At 38.3% G+C, this 19599-nt stretch overlaps 1 protein-coding gene across 1 annotated transcript; it reads left to right on the forward strand.

Moving 5' to 3' along the window:
• Positions 1 to 10262: 10262 nt before the first annotated feature.
• Cbr-tyra-3 lies at positions 10263 to 13975 on the forward strand (the record flags this gene model as incomplete). The annotated part of the gene is made up of 11 exons (XM_002644568.1): positions 10263 to 10349; positions 11170 to 11400; positions 11446 to 11632; positions 11885 to 12014; positions 12452 to 12796; positions 12864 to 12956; positions 13022 to 13127; positions 13181 to 13393; positions 13497 to 13611; positions 13661 to 13791; positions 13835 to 13975. 11 exons carry the CDS (start codon positions 10263 to 10265, stop codon positions 13973 to 13975), a joined length of 1779 nt encoding a protein of 592 aa, XP_002644614.1.
• Between the last annotated feature and the right edge of the window lie 5624 nt (positions 13976 to 19599).

A 19599-nucleotide genomic window follows, 5' to 3' on the forward strand; every position in this document is an offset into this window, starting at 1 on the left:
CACTAGATACAAGAAAAAAAACTCTCGGACACATATAAACTCGTCCTTACAAGAAGCAGAAGAGGGACCCTCCCGTGTCCTCCTGCAATTCCTTCTGCTCCCGAGATACTCCGTAGTTTTCGAGAGGCATCCCAACTCTTCCTCTTCTGGTTTTCAAAAAATCTTTGTTCTTTTTTTCTATGGGCTCTGTTGAATGTAATTGGAAAAATGAAACATTTTCCTTTCACCTTTAGACGAGGAAACACTGGAATGATGTCTCCAGGTTACACTGTCTCAGATTTCTTTTCATTTGCAATAGATCAAATGTTCTTCAGTGGAAATGAAAGTCAAAAAGGCATTCTCTCTTGTCTTCCTACATATCTCCGATCTACTCTAGTAAAACCCCATTTAAATCTAAATAAACCCTAGAAGATTGAGCTCAATGATAAGGTTCACCTCAAAACGTCTCCAGGGACCAACTGCTATTCTACTCTTTTTATTTGTTCTTCTACCTTTTTTCCACTATCCTTCTCGCGTGTCAAGCACTCGGTTTCTGATTCCCGTTTGGTTTTTTCTCTCCTTTTTTTGCAAGGAAAAAACTTCCAATTAATTGGAAACAAATACGAAATGAAGGCGTTAGTAGTGAAGACGTTTCATTCCCCGAAACCATATACCCTTCGACGAAACATATTTGATGAATCCATTGAGCTCTCAAAAACGAGCATATCTGGAATGACATGTGTGTCATTGAAACACATTGTACCAAAACTGAATATATATGTATTGCTTTCAGTGCGTGTTTGTCTTTATTACGAGCTGTTGTTTCTTCTTTACTCACTCAATTAAGCATAATGCTGCGACCAAGAAACCCTTTTTTCTTCCATCTATCCTCTTAGTGTGGTACTACAACCTCATTTTTATTCAAAAAATTCCGTTTTCTGCAAGAAAATGGGATGATAGTAAAGGATGATGGACTAGTGGATAGACAAAGAAGCACTGGGAAGTACGTCGACTTCCTGCCTGTCGCTTTTTCGTTGTTCCCATTTTTCAATTCTATCAATCAACTCAAAAATAATGCACTTTCCTTTCTTGGATGTCTAGAATTCAGGAACTAGAACTTTGCGGAAATTCTTGTTTTTCAGTCTAACTAAATTGAGCCCGCAAGAGTGCAAAGGGTGCAAATTTTCCAAATCAAAAATGTGATAAACACTGTAAACGCACTTTCTGTTATTGAAAATAGCAAAAGTTTAGAGTCCAACAAAAATCCGATGGTTCGTTTTTCAGAATTTTTTGTGAGTTTTATTTCTAGTTGAATTTTTAATGATAATAATTTTTTAAACATTTTGATCTTCATTATCTCGAGTTCGAAATGGAAAAATGAAAAAAAAACTATACGAAGGAACCTCAAAAACTTGAAAACATAGATTCTGATGAAAATTTCAGGATAAGTTGAAACAAATGAGACATATTCTCGACAAGTGTTTTTTAATTTTAGAATTTCTCCACCACTCAGATGTCAGATTCATTCGTAAAATTTCAACAGAAGACAGAAATTTTTTAAATGAGTAATTTCATTTAATTATATCTGTAACACAACACATTTCATGTTCGAAAAGTTACATAACCCGGTCGAACTAGCGAGCGGGTCGCAAAATCCGATTTTCGAAATTTTGGGATTTCAGAACTTCGGAATCTCGGAATTTTCCGATTTTAAAAAACTTGGGATTTCCGACTTTGGGAATATTCCGATTTTAAAATGTTCGGAATTTCGGAACTTTCGGATTTTTTACAATTCAAATATTAATGTTGAAGTTCCATTTTCACAAATACACAAAAAAACTGGTGAAAATTGACAGAAAAGTTTCGGCAGCGCAAAAGATAATTTAGTTCGAAACCCATAAGCAACTTTTTCGTGCGCGCCTTTGGCATACCGTAGTCCGAAAATCTCTAGATCCGAAAAAATAAACGGAAAAATTCCGATCAGAATTAGGATTCCGAAAAAAAGCTTTGAGAACATTCCGGTCGGTATTTCATTCTGAAAAAGATGAGAACATTCGAAATTTTCGGAATTCAGAGTTCCGTTGCGAACATTCCTTGTCCCGTTGTTAGTGGCGATCACGGAATAATTTTCGAATTTCATATTTAGAACTTATATAATCTCATGTTTGAAGATACTTTATTTGGTATTTATGAATAACTAGATATATTCAGTTTTCTATCACAACGGTTCTGATTAATGATTTTCAGCCATCCCGATCTTCTATTTTTATTTGTCTGTCAAAACCACCTGGACCGTTCTAAAATTCATGGGCAGATCAAAGTTTAGCACATTTGGACTTTGTTATTTGAGGAAGTTGTCTGTGTCTTTCTGGCAGCTATATGCTTCTCACTTATAGCAAACAATCCATTTCTCATGAACTCCCCTTATCCCTTGGCACTATTTTTCTTATTAATGTTTTACGCACGCCAGCTCGTTTTCCCTACGCGACAAGAGGTGGTGAGAGGTTACTCGAGACCTTTTTCTGTCCCCGATGCCAAACCAAAAGTATCAAGTGGCCTTTCGAATCCAATTTGATTTCGGCACTTTTTGTGCTCCACGTTTCCCCGTTTTTGCTACGGACGACCTTCTTTTAAAATAGAATGAATTTTGTTTCTTTTGTCATTCATTTTTCTTCGTTTTGAAAATTTTTCGGAGTTGTAAAAAGAAAGGAAAGGGTGATTTTCAGATAAAGAAAAGTGCAACTGAAAAAATTATACTTTTGAATCTTCACCGACGATCAAGAGAATCAATACTAGGAGATCTATTTTTCTAGTGACTTCAAGTGCACATACTATTCTATATGCGTAATCTGGTGTTTCATATAATGGACTCATTTATTTGTTGGTGGTTATATATTATATGAAGGAAAAGAACAAAATCTTCAGCCGGAATCTCCACGACGCTCATCTCTATTTTTTTCCATTTTTGTGTCCTCGATGAGCCCATCGATCTATGAGACGCTATCTATTGAAAAATATCCGGTCTTCGTTTATTCGATGAAGGGTTTTTTTTTCGAAAATTCGCGATTTTCTACTTCAGTTAAGATAGTTGCACTCAAGTTTGACCTCCGAAATTTTAACGTGGGAATTCGGCGGAGTAAAATGACTAGAAAATGTTTCGGAAAAGCTTTGGGGTACTTAGACTTATTTCGAACCGGCGGTCAGACCGGAGTTGTTTTAACTCATATAATTTGTTATTTTCCACGGGCACTCAGTATCTTATCAGTTAATATTTCATAGTTGTTATATAGTTGCTTGAGTTCTTCTGAAAATGAGAACATTCTCTTTTTTCAAAATGAGAACATTCTTTTCTATTTCTATATAGGTCACACAGCCGGATTGGTCTCCTCCAATTTCAAATATTCATTTTCTTATCCAGAAATAGTAAATTGCTCCTCAAATTGCTCCACATCCACCCGCATCGTTAAAAACGTTTCATTGACATTTGACCATTGGAAAAAGCGTTGAAAATTCAACTTGGTTAAATCCATCTGAACACTCTCTCCATACGGAAAAAGAGTTAATTACGGAACCAAAAAAAAAGAGAGTCTTCCTGGTGGTGATGATGAAAAAGGAAAAGACGACGCGGCACAAAAAGAAAGGGATCCCCTTTATTGCTTTCCTATTTTCTCTTTTTCTGTGTTTTGTAACAAAACGAATTCCAGGCATTCGATTAAACCTGGGCTTCCCTGTTGCTTTGCCTTTCGTTTGTCACTTGTTGGCTCACCGTGTGTACGTCGAAAATGAGAAGCGTAATTTTTAAGACACTCTAGAAAATAGATTCTTATTTTTTGGCTTTTAATTTTCTGGATTCTTCCTGACGGTATTTTTTTAGTTCAAATATTGCGTTCTCGTGTCCGTATTGTGTTCTCGGCTTTTCTCAAAATGAGCTGATTTGTGAATCGAATGACGGTTTTTTGCAGTCCTAAAAGCAGCAGAAGTGCAATGAACATTGGGTAGAGCATTTCATAGATTTTTAGAGATCCAATATGAAGTGTCTTCAATTTTAGTTCCAATTCCAACTGGATACCTTAGGAACATGATCGTACCCATATGAAATTCTCCTGGTAGTTGAGCTCCAAACCTTCAACAAGAAATATATTATATTTGCCTCATAAGAACAATTGATTATATCTTTTTTTCCATTTTCTCCTCTTACTGTAGCTGTTTTGTCGATTTCCCGAAAAAAGACAATCATTGATGTGTTTTTCATCTTCCCAAAAACGTAACATCTGTATGTTCATAGCTACTCGTTTTAGATCCTTACCGATTATATCAACTGATCGCAGTATTTTGGAGGAAGTGATTCAGATCTAGATTAATCCGAAAGGCAAAGAATTAAGATTAATTCTCATTAATTATCGCTTTGGAAGCTCAGACAAAGCCATTGGAACATAGAATTTAGCACAAACTCTAGACGTTTGATTTTGACATTATTGTGATTTTATTGATTTTACAGTTGAGCATAAATCATAAAATGTTGATTTTCTGAACGGGTTCTGAAATGATTAATGAGCGAACAAAAAAATTACTGATGCTAACATTGTTATTAGTGATATGTTATCATAAAAACAGATTAACCGTCTTGCAAGAAGAGAAAAAGAATCCGGGAAGTGACACAGATGAGCTTATTCCATCTTTTGAATATTTTTTGCAATATCAGTTGGGGTCCTGAGTTTGGTTCTTCTTTTCGTTTGCTCCTTTTTGCTCCTCCTCTTGAAATTAAAACTCTACGGCTTCTACTTTTTTGCTTCATCCATCTTCTCCTTCCAAATCTGCCTCCCACTCCATATCTCTACTAAAACTCGGACAGAGAGAATTTTGCTCTTTTTCGGCTCACTTCGTTCTTCTCTCAATTTGCCTTGTTCGTCGCTGAAAAAAAAGGTTTTTCTCCTGGAGACTGGGCAGCTTCCGCTTCCTCATATGCGTCATTTGCGAAGAAGAGACAATTTTCTGGAAGGCGTATCTCTCTCCATTTAGCTTCTTCCACTTCAGTCCCTGCTTACTTCATTTATATCCGTTAGAGCCTCTTTCAGCATATCAATTTCTTCCTAAAGCGATTTTGCGCACTTGTTCTCATCAGATATTTAAACTTTAGAGCTATCTTTTTCTAGCGGCTTTCGATTCCATCAAAACGAATCAAACCCCAAAATAAACCAGAAACGAGAAAAGAAAAGGACGAAAGCGTTTGTAGGGACATTGCCAAATTATTTGCGTTTCAAGAAAAAAGAACCCATGGCATCCCTTGTCACTGACCCACAATGTCATGCACCCGCCGAGAAACTTGTGTTGCAATTTGCGTAACTGAAGCTCACAACGTTTTTTTTTCGTCTTTGGCACACCAAATTAGCTCTTTCTGTGTGTTTCGGTCGCTTTTAATTTTTTTGAGTGAGATGGGTGTCAGAAAACTAACACTTACACGGATAGGAAGAATGGGTCGAATTGGGTGGGAACTGATCCTTGATACTTTTGACGAGCAAAAAAACGGGAGAAGGAGGACAAACTTCACAAATGTCCATTTTTTACAAGGACCAGTTCCCAGGCAGATATCGTGTTACGAAAACCATTTCTTCACCATTATTTTTTCGAAACATCATTTATATTCTGCGTGGTTTGGAAATTTGAAAATATACTTTTGAATTGTTGAACACATCTTCCTTCAAGTTTGAAACTCTTAAGTACTATCCAAAAACAGCCGTAAAATCCTGATTCGATTTCAAAATTTTTCAAAATCCGTCAAAAGTTCAAATTCAACAAAACATTTCGCATTTCAAGCCTTTTAAGGAAATTCGTTCGAAATTGAATTGACTAGTTTCAGACTCATCATAAAATTCAACATTCCGGATAACAATTTTTTTTTCTGAAAACTTCATTTATTTCCTAATGTATGCATTATGCCGGTTTTCGGTTATTAAACATGTTACCATGCTTGTTAGATCGATATTTCTTTAGTTCGGGAAATTACAACGATCGAAAGAACTCGAAACTAATGTGCAAGTATTCTAAAACTACTAAATATGTCTTTTTTTTCTATTATGAATTTTTCACTTTGAAATCAAATAGGATTCATTCAAATTTCGCTTTGAAAGTGGTAACACGAATGAATTCACTTGAAAAACAGCAATGATAATTTTCAAAAATCGACCAAAATCAAAATCAATTTCACATTTCCCACAACCCCCATCATCCAAATAACAGTATTCTATGTTATTGTCATTGAACTGCTTTCGAATGGGTCCGCAGTTTTCTCGTTGCTTCCCCCTTCCAGCCTCTTCGCGTTCGGGATTAGGTTACTGAACACAGAGAAACGTTGAGATGGGATGGCGAGTGCTTTTCCCCAGACAACTATTTTTCTGGTTTCTTGCTCTCCACGACATTTTTGTCACTAACATGAGCACAGCGTTTTTTTCGCTCATCTGGTCAAGAAATCTGCTTGTCTGTTGTATTAGGAGCGTCCTCACAGGAGGAGACAAGTTTAGTAACACACAAGTAATTTGATCATCTTTGCGGCTACATGTACTTGATTCTCTGCACGAGATATGATGAAGCGAAATACCTATTTTTCGAGATTATTCCAAGGTTTTCTCACTTTTCTCACATAGTAGTAACGTCAAACGTGTTCTGCATAATCTTGATTATTATGCAGTGAATCTTCCATTTTCTCTTTTTATTTCAACTTTTATTGGAATCCATCCATCGCAGTATCTAGCAGCTAACTGATATCGTCATTTTTAGACATTCATGGAACAGGCAACCTATTTATATGAATTTTTCTTGTGTCAACTTCTTACAAACCACGAACAATAAAAAAAATCGTTCCATTTTCCCTAACTAAAAAAAAAAGAAAAACGGGGAATGACGAATGTCATTAAATGTAATCTGTGCTAAATGACTGGTAGGAAGTCTTAGATTCTTTTTCTTTCAGGCAGTTGATTGTCTTTAACTCACTCCCTTTTTTCAATTCGGTACTAGAACCTAGACTTGATGACGATTGATATTTGAGCTCTTAGATAATCAAGAAAAGAAAAGAGGATCGGCATAAATGGGCTTTTCTAAAAATCACATTTTTTACACTTCACAAAGTTTCGAGATTTTTAGCTACATTTTCCAGCTTCCAAATGAGTCCTCCAAGATGATCTATGTGGATTCTCAAATCCTGTACTTAGACTCACATACATTCTTGAAATATAAAAATGACCGACATTTGGGAGATACGACAAGATCATCAATTTAACTATGTACATTAATGCATTAGCCAACTTTTTCCGGTGCACTCAATGAGATTAAATTTTGTCTTTCTCATATCCTGCAGGTCTTATCCCAAGTTTTTCAGTTTTTATTATTCTACCAATTCTTCCCATTCACAGATTTTCTTTGTTATATATAAAAAATAAGAGGATAAATTTTTTTTGCAAAGAAAAAGTTCGTTCGGAAAATATCAAATAGTGAGAAGAGGTCTGTTCTCCTGCTTTCTTTCTCTACTTCATCAAAAACTTCGTTCTTTTCATCATGACAGATTTCTGCTCTTCTTCTTGTTTTTTTCTGGATTTTCCATGCCACCACTCCTCTTCACAATCTCACATCTTCCAAACTTCCGTTCATCCAGAAGCTCATCTGCTCTTTCTTTTTTGTCGTACTTGTTCTTATGAAGAACTGTTAGCCGGAAAAGAGGGCTCACATTCATCATTCGGCTGGTCACGCACTTTAGGAAGCAGTCACGGAATGTTCTTTTTCCTTGGTTCTAGATTTTGTACATTCCCGAAACGATTAGCAGTTTTTTCCAATTCGATGTCATCAGCCAGGAAACTGTGATCTAGAAGATAATGCTGAAAAAAGTGCGGAAATCTCTTAAATTCCTCTTTCGTTGATCGTCATTCATTCTTGCCGATTTTTTTTTGTGATTTTTATGAAACAAAATTGAGGAAAAGGTTTTGTTCTTTCTCCTCTGAGAAAAAAAACACGGTGACTCGTCATTCTTTTATTCTTACCCTGTTTTTTTGCTAGATTGTTCTATTGATTTTCATTTAATCCTCTCCACTTTTTTCCTGTTCAATTTTTCGTTTCATTATTTCTTTGAAGATTCACCTTGCTTATTATTTCCAATTTCAATACCATTTTATTTTTCATTCTATTTTCTTCAGAATTATCATCATAACGGCGACTGCAAATAGCAGCAGTATTCTGAGAAATCTACACGGCGACAACTTTCTTATGGTAAGTGGAATGGTTAGATTTTTAGCTCTGTTGAGACACTGAACACTTATTTTCTTTTAAAAGAAGAAAAGAAAAGGAAAACAAGAATTTAGATGCTCCTCTAATATCACAACACGCACTCTCTAGAAAAAACAACCTGCAGAGATTGTTGTTTAGTATAAAAGTATGACGAAACTTGTTTGTCTTTCAGAATCTTCTGGGTTTTTGAAACCATTTTGAGAACCCTTATAGTTTTTTCAATGTTAAAATGAGTTCCAGAAATGTTGCGGAACTCTCGAAGGTGTGAAGCCAATATTACAAATTATTGATTTGGTTGATCATAAAATCGTCAAGTCCCTGTTCTTGCTCATTTAAATAATTTGGATGCATTTGTTTAGAATACTGGGAAATATTCGAAAACACACTGAAATCAATAGCAATAGAGCTTCAACACTTTGTGAACCCAGATTTTGTTAAAAATTCCAGGATAAGTTAAAAATATCTTATCTAGACATTTCTAAACATTTAAAATTTCGTTGGTCAGTTTCAGCCTAGTTATATGACTTTCAGTACTAAAAACCGGGTTTTTACTGAAATTAAGCGATTTTCTGTTACAATTGTTCCAACATTTTTCAAAAGAAGACGTTTTAAAACATAACATGTTTGTGTTAGATGTATAATTTATAGAACTTTCTTACTTCAGTCATTTTCTAAAATTTTTTGATTTTTTTTCACCACTTGGTTGAAGGAATTCAAAAAATTATTTGTAACTTTGAAATTCTGAAGCCAGCGTGAAATTGAAATACCGTAGAAAATTCAACGCAATTTATGGTTTCATTCTCTATGACTTGAAATATTTCAAACTTGTCTGATCTATTTCAAAACACCTTCCAGATTTTTTGTTAAACCTTTGCACTTTCCTGTTTTCCGATTCCTTTGCAAACCAGTTCGTCAACAATTCTGAATAGCTCTTTGTAAAACATTCATTATACAGAAAAAGTTATTCAAGGACCAAACCACTCTTCCCCTCAAACTAACACCTCCGTATTTTCTTAGACAGCAGTAGTTTTTAAATTCCCAGAAGTTTCGTTTTTTTTTGGAAACTTAGACAGGTGAAACACTATTATAATTAGACATAACCTTGTCCCTTTTTTCTTCCGTTTTTTAGTTCCACAAATGCATACAAAAATAGAAAGAAAACTTATTTGCGACAAAATATATTTTCACAAGCGCGCCTAGATATTCTAGACAATCGCCGGAGGTAGATATGAGACTCAAAACCGGATGTGTTTTTGTCAGTCGGTGTGGATTCAAATGATAGTCGTTGTCGTCTGAATCAACATAGCGTCTCATCTCACATGATCCACTTTTTTCATCATCATCTTCTACTGCTCCTCCTTTTTTGCACTTTTTTCTCAATTTGCCCCACCACACCCGAAACAACTCGTCTATCTCTCTCTCTTACTCAGAGGAGGTTCCTCTTGTGGTTGGAGCTCCGCCTGAAAATGCGTGTTTTCCGTTTTTTCTCGCTTCATAAACACACACACACACACACACCATTCGGGAACCGTTTCCTCTTCATGACATTTCTTACACTTTTTAAAAAGGAAAAAAAGGATTGAGAAGGAGCATGAATATCGAAAATCCCTAAAAAACAATCAAAGAGTTGTTCAAAATGAAATGGGAAAAGAAAAAATTGGGTGAAAAAAAGCAATTTTTGACAACAGCCGGAAAAAAAAGAAGAGGGGGGACGCGCAGTTTATTTTGGAGTTTGCGTACATATATAAAATGTGTGATTGCAAGCGTAAAATATATTATAATGGGTTGAGCTGTGCTCTCTTTGCCTCTGAAAGCACATGCGGTGCCACGCCCACTTAGTCGCAGCTCTTCATATAGGGCTTACGAGAGCGAGAATCACTCGAAGAGGCAGAGTTGTGTGAGATTCTCTCCTCCTTCGCGCCTTCTATCCCTTCTTAGTGCCTTCTCAATTATTGCAACTTGATAATCTTACCGCTGATATTACTGATGACCACTTCCTGACAATTTGCCACATGGCTATTCGGTGGAAATCTGAAAGTTTGACTAGAGCAAAAGATTTTGAAAGTATCATGGCGTGGGGTGTTTTCATTTATATCCAGGTGAGATTTCAAATACAAAGAACTTTTACATTTTTCAAATTCTCAAAGTAAGTAGAAACATTTGATTTCCGACCAGTCTGGGCTTTCTTGGAGTTCCGGTTTAAAAGTTGCAAAAAAGTGATGTGGAAACTTCTGAAGTATACATAGCTTTTGAGCAAGCCGTGCATCCAGGAAATGTCTCCTTTTTCCTAATTAGGAAAATTAAGACATATTATCTGATCTGTTTTGATTCAGGTTTCCCATTTCCTAGATTCCTGAACTTTGATGATTCTATAACTTTTTAAATTTATTTTTCAAATCTATTCCGGAGTATGCTTATATTATCTTTCAATTTTAAGCAGGAAGGAAACCACATTCATTTTGACAAAACTAAATTTTCAATTTGGTTTTTCTTGTTTGGTGCATCTCGGAAACAATTAGTTTTTTTTTTCTGAAATGACTTCAAAGTTCCTTAAAGAACGCCCTCGGAAAACTTTCAAAAAGAAGATGAGGTGTGACGCTAGTCGCCACTTCCTGTGTGCCACTGGAAACAATTTCGATTTCTGAATTTGTGTTGTGTGTGCCCTCTCAGCTTCCTCTAACATAGCCGACACCTCTAGAACTTTGTGTAGATTTCATATTTAGAGTTCTAGTTCTTGGAGACATCCCGTCTTCCCAATTAAAAGTGGGACTTTTTCCTGTGCGCGTGGGATAATAAGAGAGAGAGAGAAAGGTCCAATTAGAATTAGTTTTTCACGTGTGCAGCCCATCTCACACGTACCAGCAATTTGAGCCGTCGCTGTCACCCCATTCCTTCTCTAAATTCTTCTCATTATTTCAGGCGGCGCTCAGCGGCTCGCTTTGGACGAGTATAGCATCGCCAGAAGGGTCGGTCAGCGTACCGACAAGTACAGTCGGCACGATAACGTCGACGACAGTCAAACCACAATGGGAGCCATCTCCGCCTGGCAACGTTTTTGTGGATACCTTAGGTCCAAACTCTCCTTTATCGGAATATCTACCCGTCAAATTGTGTCTGGGTATACATGACGTGTTTATTGCTTTGTTTTTAGTAAGTTTTGTTTCAATATGGCCCTCTTGAACGAATTGTTTCCAGGTAATGCTGATTCTACTAACCATTTTCGGTAATATTCTCGTGGTTCTCTCGGTGGTTGTTTACAAACGAATGCGAACTTTCACGAATATCCTGCTCACTTCACTTGCCACCGCAGACTTGCTTGTAGGGCTCATAGTGATGCCAATGTCTTTGCTGGACCTTTTGCATAATCATCGATGGCCATTGGGTATGTTTTTAATAGACAAGGAAAACAGGATTAGACCTTGAAAACGGAAATGATGTGTTTGACGTTTTTGGATGTGCTTTTCATGATATCAAGGAATAGAAGGTTGAATTAAAAAAGGACGTGTTTAGTAGACGGAAGGCCAAAATCAAAAGTTTCAGGAGAAAATTTCCGCTTAAATTGGAACAGAAACCTAGGGAAATCAGAAAGTCCATAGATTTTTTTCCAATTTCAATTTTGAATGCCTTTTTTCAGGTCGTTTCCTCTGCCGAATGTGGGCCACATCAGATGTTCTACTATGTACCGCTAGCATTCTAAACCTTTGCGTTATCAGCCTCGATCGCTATTTCGCCATTACATCACCCCTCAAATACCCAAGAACAAGGTAATCTTTTGTTTTTTTCTTTTTCTGTTTTTTTAATTCTTCTTCCTTCTGTTTCTTCTCCATCAAGCCCATCTTCTACTTCAGCTTCATCTTCTTTTTTTTCTGCTTTTAAAAGCTCGGGTAAAAAAAATAGAAGACGAAGAAGGGGCGTGGAGACAAAGAAAACCGGGGGGAAATCAGAGAAAAAACAGATGGGGCGGACAGAGCCTCAATATCACGCTTCAGTGGTCCTGCCAATCTAAAATTAACTCGATAAACGGACTCTTTTTTTTCTTCTGCCCGGCTCCCCTTATCCACTCGGCAACACTGAGAAAATACTCGAGTAGTAGTGGATCTTTTGTTGTTTCAGATTAACTTTAGGGAAGAAAAAGAAGAGGAAGAAGAAGAGAATGAGGAAGACAAAAACAGGAAGTAAATCATTTTTCTCTATTTTTCAGGTCTCGGAAAATGGCAGCGGGTCTCCTAACAGGTGTGTGGACGATATCGTTCGTCGTGTGTAGTCCTCCGTGGGTAGTTCCAAGCTGGAATCTCTTCACCGACAATAATAATAACACGGGATCAAGTGAAGATTTCAAATGTGCCTATTCTCCATCAGTAGCATATCGAATCTACAGTGCACTAGGGAGTTTCTATTTGCCACTTTTGGTCATGCTCTTTGTCTATTTCAAAATCTTCCGTGTCGCTTCTGAACGTGAAGCTCTCATGAGACAATCAGTTGGAACCTGTCGACTCAGCAACCGACTCACCAAGACTCAGCAGAAAAACCAGAGGAACAATCTGAGGTGAGCTAGATATCGATTTTAAATGCATGACTCTTTTTTTCCCAACTTTGATTTCCGTTTTTTGCAGAACAGCTAGCGCACCTCACTCACGTACGCGAGTTCAAGTCAATCACAACTGCGGTCGAGTGAATTACTCAGTACGACCGATGGAATATGCAAAGTGAGATATTAGATCAGAATCGCACTAATAATGATATGTTCCAAAATTTAAACTTTTGTTTTCAGTCGATTGGAAAATTCTCTGAAGCCAAATCACGAGAGGTTCGACTCAACCGACTGCGAAGATTCTCCACCTAACGGTGATAGTCTGGAAGCGGGAACTACGTGCAATGTAAGAAAATTTTCTCGATGACTCAGGTTTCATTTCCTTATGTACTTTTCCAGATCTCGATGTCATTGGTAACCAACTCTCCGCCGAATGGGTCCCAAAAAGAGGCCAAGAACTCGATGGAGCGAGAGTGTCACTCTCTGGCTGACATCGTTAACAGCGCCGATACTCCAGTTAGGAAGAACACTGAAGTTGGAATTGCTCCATCTCTGAGCAAGAGAGCCAGGCAATGCAACGCTAGACTGCAGCCTAATAACTTACTTCAGAAGGTTGGTTAGCCAAATAGGTTCAAACAAGCCAAGAAAAGAGACCCTCAAAACACAATGCTCAATTTTTCGAAACCTTTTTTGAACTTTACCTGAACATTTTCAGGCCCATGAGCATTATCAAATCAATGGTCCAGGAAAAACTGTCCGTGGATCCAAAGAAAAAATGGTGTACCTCAGAGAGCGAAAAGCATTGAAAACCATTGGAATCGTGGTTCTAGGTAACACTTGCCGATCCAGCCACAAGTCAAAAAAATAGATAAATTACAGGATTCATCATCTGCTGGATGCCATTTTTTATTATGTACCTAGTAGAAGTATTCATCTCAGACCCTGTTGCCGAGTCTGCTGTTTACAGAATCACGTCTGAATTCTTCCTCTGGTTGGGTTACTCGAACTCGGTAATTCGTCCAGAACTTTCTGAAATATATTACTCTTTTTTAGGTTCTAAACCCAATTATTTACACAATGTACAATGGAGATTTCCGTCGATGCTTCCGTGATTTGCTCTCATTTGGATGCGTGCAACATCATCGAAGAACCATGAGTGTTAAGAAACTCCATCAGCAATCAACCATCTTCTAAAATATCATGTATCAATTTTCTAGTTTCCAAAAATACCGAGTAGTGGGTTTCCGCTGTTGATCTCATTGTTTTACTTATTTTCCCCACAAAACCCTTTTCCTACTTGAACGGTCCAAATTGAACTTTACATGTTCCCCCACTTTTTTCTTTCTCTTCATCTTTTCATCCCGACAACTTTACCAAAATCCGATTGCGAGTTGATTCCCATTTTTCCCGTATTTTCTTTTTCTCCCCGTTTTCTTTCCACTAACAAAAAAATGTTTCCACCCAACAATAATATCAAAAATCCCTATTTTTTGAAAAATTCAACCTGCCAGCTTCTGTTTTCTTCTCCCCGATAAATCGTTGCTTTTTTTGAAGCCTATTGTCTGTGAGTAAATGTTGAGACACTCATTTTCAGATTAATAGGCCAACCTAGGCAAAAACAAGAAAATGTTGCATATGACTGGGATTATTGTCTCGAGAAACTTCTGTTTTTTCTTCGGAAAAAGAAACAAATAACAAATTGTGGCTGAAAACTTTTGTGACAAAAAAAACAATGCAGATTTGCTAGCTTAAGGATTATCCCAACATAACCTTGACTCAAGTCATAAAATATGAATTGGGTCAATTCAAAATATCGCTTTGCGATACTTGGTTTTCAAGCAAACTTTCAAAGTTGAAAATGTCAAAAAATCATAGCCATGTTTTGAAATTCATAAAAAACCTAACAAATGTATGATGACGCGTGGGAAATGCATTTCAATAAACCGTCGCAAGCTTCATGTTTTGTTGGCGGTTTCCTGGAAAAAACTTTTCGCCGAACTTTTTTTCAGGTTGTGTTCTTACTTTGTTTTTCCCACGGGTCATCATCACAATTCAATACTATGTAAAGTTGACGTTCTTCAGAAAAAATGTCCCAAACAGTCCACTTGGAGCCGACCCAAGCAGTCCACTTTGAACTCAATTAATAGAAATTGATCAACTTATAAAACATTAGTGATACTATGATTAAAATGTATCAGTTGACTATTTGTTCATATGTTTTACAGCAACGTAGATAATTTAGCTTGAAGTGCTCGTTTAGGCTTTCATGAAAACATATATGTATTAGGTTGGCGGGAAAGTCTTTGTCACTTTTTCAATAGTTTATTTCTCAAAGAAAAAATAACCGAATAATTAATTATATTGTCCATCATTATCAACAACATGTCTCCAACGTTCCCTCAATTTATGGATTCCATTGCGGTAGAATCCAGCCGGGCGTGAGGCAAAGTATTGTTTGAGTGCCGCTTCGACCGCTCCACGGGAATTGAAGCTTCTTCCTTCGAAGGCACGTGTCATATCGCCAAATAACCAATAGTCGGAAGGAGCAAGATCAGGAGAATACGGGGGGTGAGGGAGAACATTCCATCCATATCCCATCAGCTCCTGCTTCACTTGTTTCGAAACATGTGGGCGAGCGTTATCATGTTGATAGTACACTTTCTTGTCTTTCAGGGCCGAACGGTCGACTGCTTTCTTGAGGTTTCGTAGTTGAGTAGTGTAGAGGTCTCCAGTTATTGTTTTGCCCTCGGGCAGAAGTTCCCAGTAGATGGGGCCGTCCACTCCCCACCACACAGAGAGCATAACTTTTTTCGGATGAAGGTCGGGTTTTGGGACATCCTGTGGGCTCTCTCCTTCTCCAACCCACTGGGATTTCCTGTGGTGATTATCGTAGAAGACCCACTTCTCATCTCCGGTTATTAGCCGGTCCAGCCATCGATCGCCCGCGTGGAGAGTGAGAAGAGTAATCGAATCGTCGACTGGCGGTCAAGGTTGGCTTGAGTCAGGTGATGAGGTATGAATCGACCAAAAAGTTTTCTCATTCCAAGAGACTTCAAACCTTCAAGGACTGTGCTATGGTGAACTCCGAATGTGACAGCTAGTTCACGGCTAGATTGAAATGGATCCGATTGCAATGCGTGCTTCAGCTTGTCCAAATCCAACTCACGGGGTCTCCCAGAGCGATCCTTTTCATCGAGCGAGAAGTCATCTTTTTCGAAACGATGGAACCAATTGCGAATAGTATTGTAGTGAGGGGCATGTGTGTTGTACACATTCTTCAAGAAAGTTTCCGAATCCTTCATCGTGGTGTGAGATAGGAAGAGGTAAATCAAAACATGTCTGATGTGAATAGCAGTGGGAACAAACATATCGTTTCAATTACAGATGAGGAGCAGGGAAGGAAATGGGGACTTGTTTATATGGAAGGTTCTTATCACCTTGTTATTCACTAGAGTCGATATCATACACAGCCTCCATATACGAGAACAGTGATTAAACAAACAGAGTGACAAAGACTTTCCCGCCAACCTAATACAGTATTCCGTAGAAACTGTTTCCAATACTATATTCAAAAGTTATGAAAAATGTTATCAATACTGAGCGACATTTCTTGCGAAATAGTGCTAACTAAAACAATTCTCGGTGTTTCCCAAAAATTTATATGATGTACTGAAAAAAATTACATCGCTGAGCACCAACTTTTTTATCAGATATATAATTTCACCTTTTCCAGATTTTTCTAATCAGAAGTTCCAGAATCACCTTCCCTTTCCCATCAACCCCTTTTGGAATTTTCAAAGCCTCCAGAAATTGCCAATTTGCCAAACACCATTTTGTTTATTCCCTCGAAAACAGTCGTCATAAATGTGGCATTTCAAGCATCTGCATGATGGATCAATTGGAGAAAGAGAATGAGGGAGATGGCTGATTGTTTGATCGTTTCCAGGTGACAGCGTCCATGATAAACCTTCTCCCGATGTGCCAATTGCTCCTTCTGCTGATACAATCGGATGATTTTTCAAAAAAGAGACACATCTTGGACCCTCCGAAACTCATTCATTCCCTCGATTTCTTTCTCCGAAGCGTTTACAACACCCACCACCGGCATCACTCTCCTATTTACTACCGTGGCCCCAGTGAAAAAGCAGGGAGATGTAATAAGGAAGCGAGTGTTAAAAGAGGAGCAGGCGATCCGTGGAGACGACGAAACATTCGTGGTGGCACAGTAAGAGAGATAGAGAGAGAGAAAATAGGCCGGCAGCAATGCGACAAGAGCATTACACATTGGTAAATAGGCACAAAATTCCGCGGGTTCTGAGGAGAAGATCGGAGAGGAGAGATAGATGTTGCTGCTACTGATCGGAGACGATTTCTTGGAATCCCCCCTCCTCCCGCTTGAGAAGATGAAAAGAGAGATACTTTGTGATAGTGGATGGTGGCCAGACGGCAAAAGACATACAATAGATCAAAAAAGAAGAGCGAGAGCAGCTCTCCGACCAAGACCACCCTCCCGATTTTTCAAGTAACCCCTCGTTTCGAATCACATTTGAAGAAAAAGAAAAGAAGGAACACCAGGAGCAAAATCGAATGAGTTCCAGAAACACCACATGGAAACGATCCCCAGAGCACATCAAAGAAGCTATTCTCCGGATCACCAAGTAATTTTGCAGGAATCGGAAGGCTAACGTCCTTGACCGTCTCGCTATCTTTGGTCTTTCTCGAAGTTGCGTGGGTTGAATAGATCGGAAACCTGTAATTATGGTGTCAATTGCCGGTGCATCTTAGGGAATGACTGTTTTTTATCTATCTGTGGGAATCAAGTCAACCGGGGAATGTAACCCCTTTCGTTCGATCGCACTTGTATGTCCCTCTCTTATTTCCTGGTCTCATTCTTTTTCTTATGCCAGCCAGAGAAGTGCTTCGGATCAGTTACATATCTCTTCTCCGCTTTTCCTGATCAGAAAACTAGGGGAACACACAGCAACAATCACATCAAAAATCATCAGGAATCAGTGGCACCTGATATATCAATTCCCAGTGTAAAATTATCATTGAAATTTTTCTCTATTGCGTTGTGCAATCCTAAGTGGTGGAAGCTTTGTTAACACAAAAAAATCGTTGCGTAAAAAAACTAAGGTGGTCTCTAAACCGATACACAAATACAAAAAGGACATTATTACTGTAGTTAAGCTACAAAGTCAAACTCGGAAGGAGGGGGGAGCAAAACTATTTGGGGTTAAAGGACAAAGTGGACCTTCACTTCTCCAGATAATAAATTCTCTACTTGACCTTGTTTCCGCCTAATGAATCTTCCAGGAAAAAAGAATAGAAAAGACAAAAAAGCGTGCACTCTTTAATGTCTCAGAAACATCTGGAATCTTGCACTTCTCCGCGCGGATTGGTTAAAAATGAACTGTCAAAGAAAAAAAGCAAAGTGTGTCCACATGGTATTCGCAGAGACAACATATAGTGCAATGTGCTTTCTGATGGACATGAAGTGATGTCATCCGATCCTCAGGTCGCCCCCCATCCGAAAAAAAAAGCTAGGAAGACAAAATATTCGTAAACAGCACCCCTTGCGGCCCCTCACGTTCTGAATCATCATCAACATTTTGGTTCATTTCAAAACATTCATTTCTCTATTCCCCTTTTTCTTTTTTTTGGTTACCATCACCGTCATTGTTTCTGATATTTTTCTATACAGCGATTAGTCATCAAACAGTCGAACGCTTCATCCTATATTGAAAAACAATAAACATTCTTTTTTGATGCCTTTTTTCAAACGGAAGGAGAAACATGGGGACGGGCAGAATATTCCAATAAAATACAAACAATGCTTCTGGGTCGTAAATGGAAACAATCGAAAAAAGATTGATTCCCAAGGAACCAACATCTTCCCACAAACTAAAGAAAATGAAAGTCCTAGCAGGGCACAGAAGATTCTAATTAAATCGCGAACTCATTTAATCAAGTCCCCCTTGGATTTTTTTCCCTCGGTCCCTCGGCTCGCGCGCGTTTCCTCAGCTCCTCGCTCCTATAGAATTTCCAAGAGGTAACATCGTGTTGTTGATGGTTCCTGGTGATGATGATGATGATGATGATGCTACTCTTTTTCTCAGAGGGACCGCCGTCTCCCCCGCACTGCCGTTGAGCAGTTGGAAGCTCAGTGTAACAGCAAAAGAAAGCCAGGCACTGCTAATTCACTGGAAACAATTCGAACTTTTGAAGAAGAAAAACAAAGAGCTCAAAGATTGGGAGAGAGATTTTCCGGGAACGAGAAATTCTGGGGAATCTGAAAACAAGGAAATGGGAAAACTTTTTTCAGGTTTAGAACATCTTCCAATTTCAGAGTCATCTTACTGTAGCTACGTCATATCTCAAGAAGCTTCTCAGTCAAAAGTCGTCCAACAAAGGAGAGAAAGCCAACACTTTCCCATGCATCTTTTCTGAGAAAGACCGAAATTGTTCATACCCACCGTATATTTCAACAATGATCAGCAACCACAAACCCGCTATGCACATAAACACAGTTTCGCAATTCCTACTTTTTCCAAATTCGTTTCAATTTCGCCCCATCGCGCCTTGATTATTAAAGCGTAAACTTGAAGCGGTCCCCCATATTCCATTTCCTTCATTCCACTCAAAAAAAATCTTTCGGGACGTCTCATCACACTGTTTTTTTTTCCGCGCTGGCCCCTCCTCCTGAGGAGTGTATGACGGATGGCACTCTCCGTTTTTCCCTCAATCCCTCGTTCGGTGGGCGGAGTCAGCCGGCCAATGGCAGTATCGCAACGCGGACGCGTCGCGTGCTGCAGTAT

Source organism: Caenorhabditis briggsae (genome assembly GCF_000004555.2).
Source record: "Caenorhabditis briggsae complete genome, chrX, whole genome shotgun sequence".
Lineage (NCBI taxonomy): Eukaryota > Metazoa > Nematoda > Chromadorea > Rhabditida > Rhabditidae > Caenorhabditis > Caenorhabditis briggsae.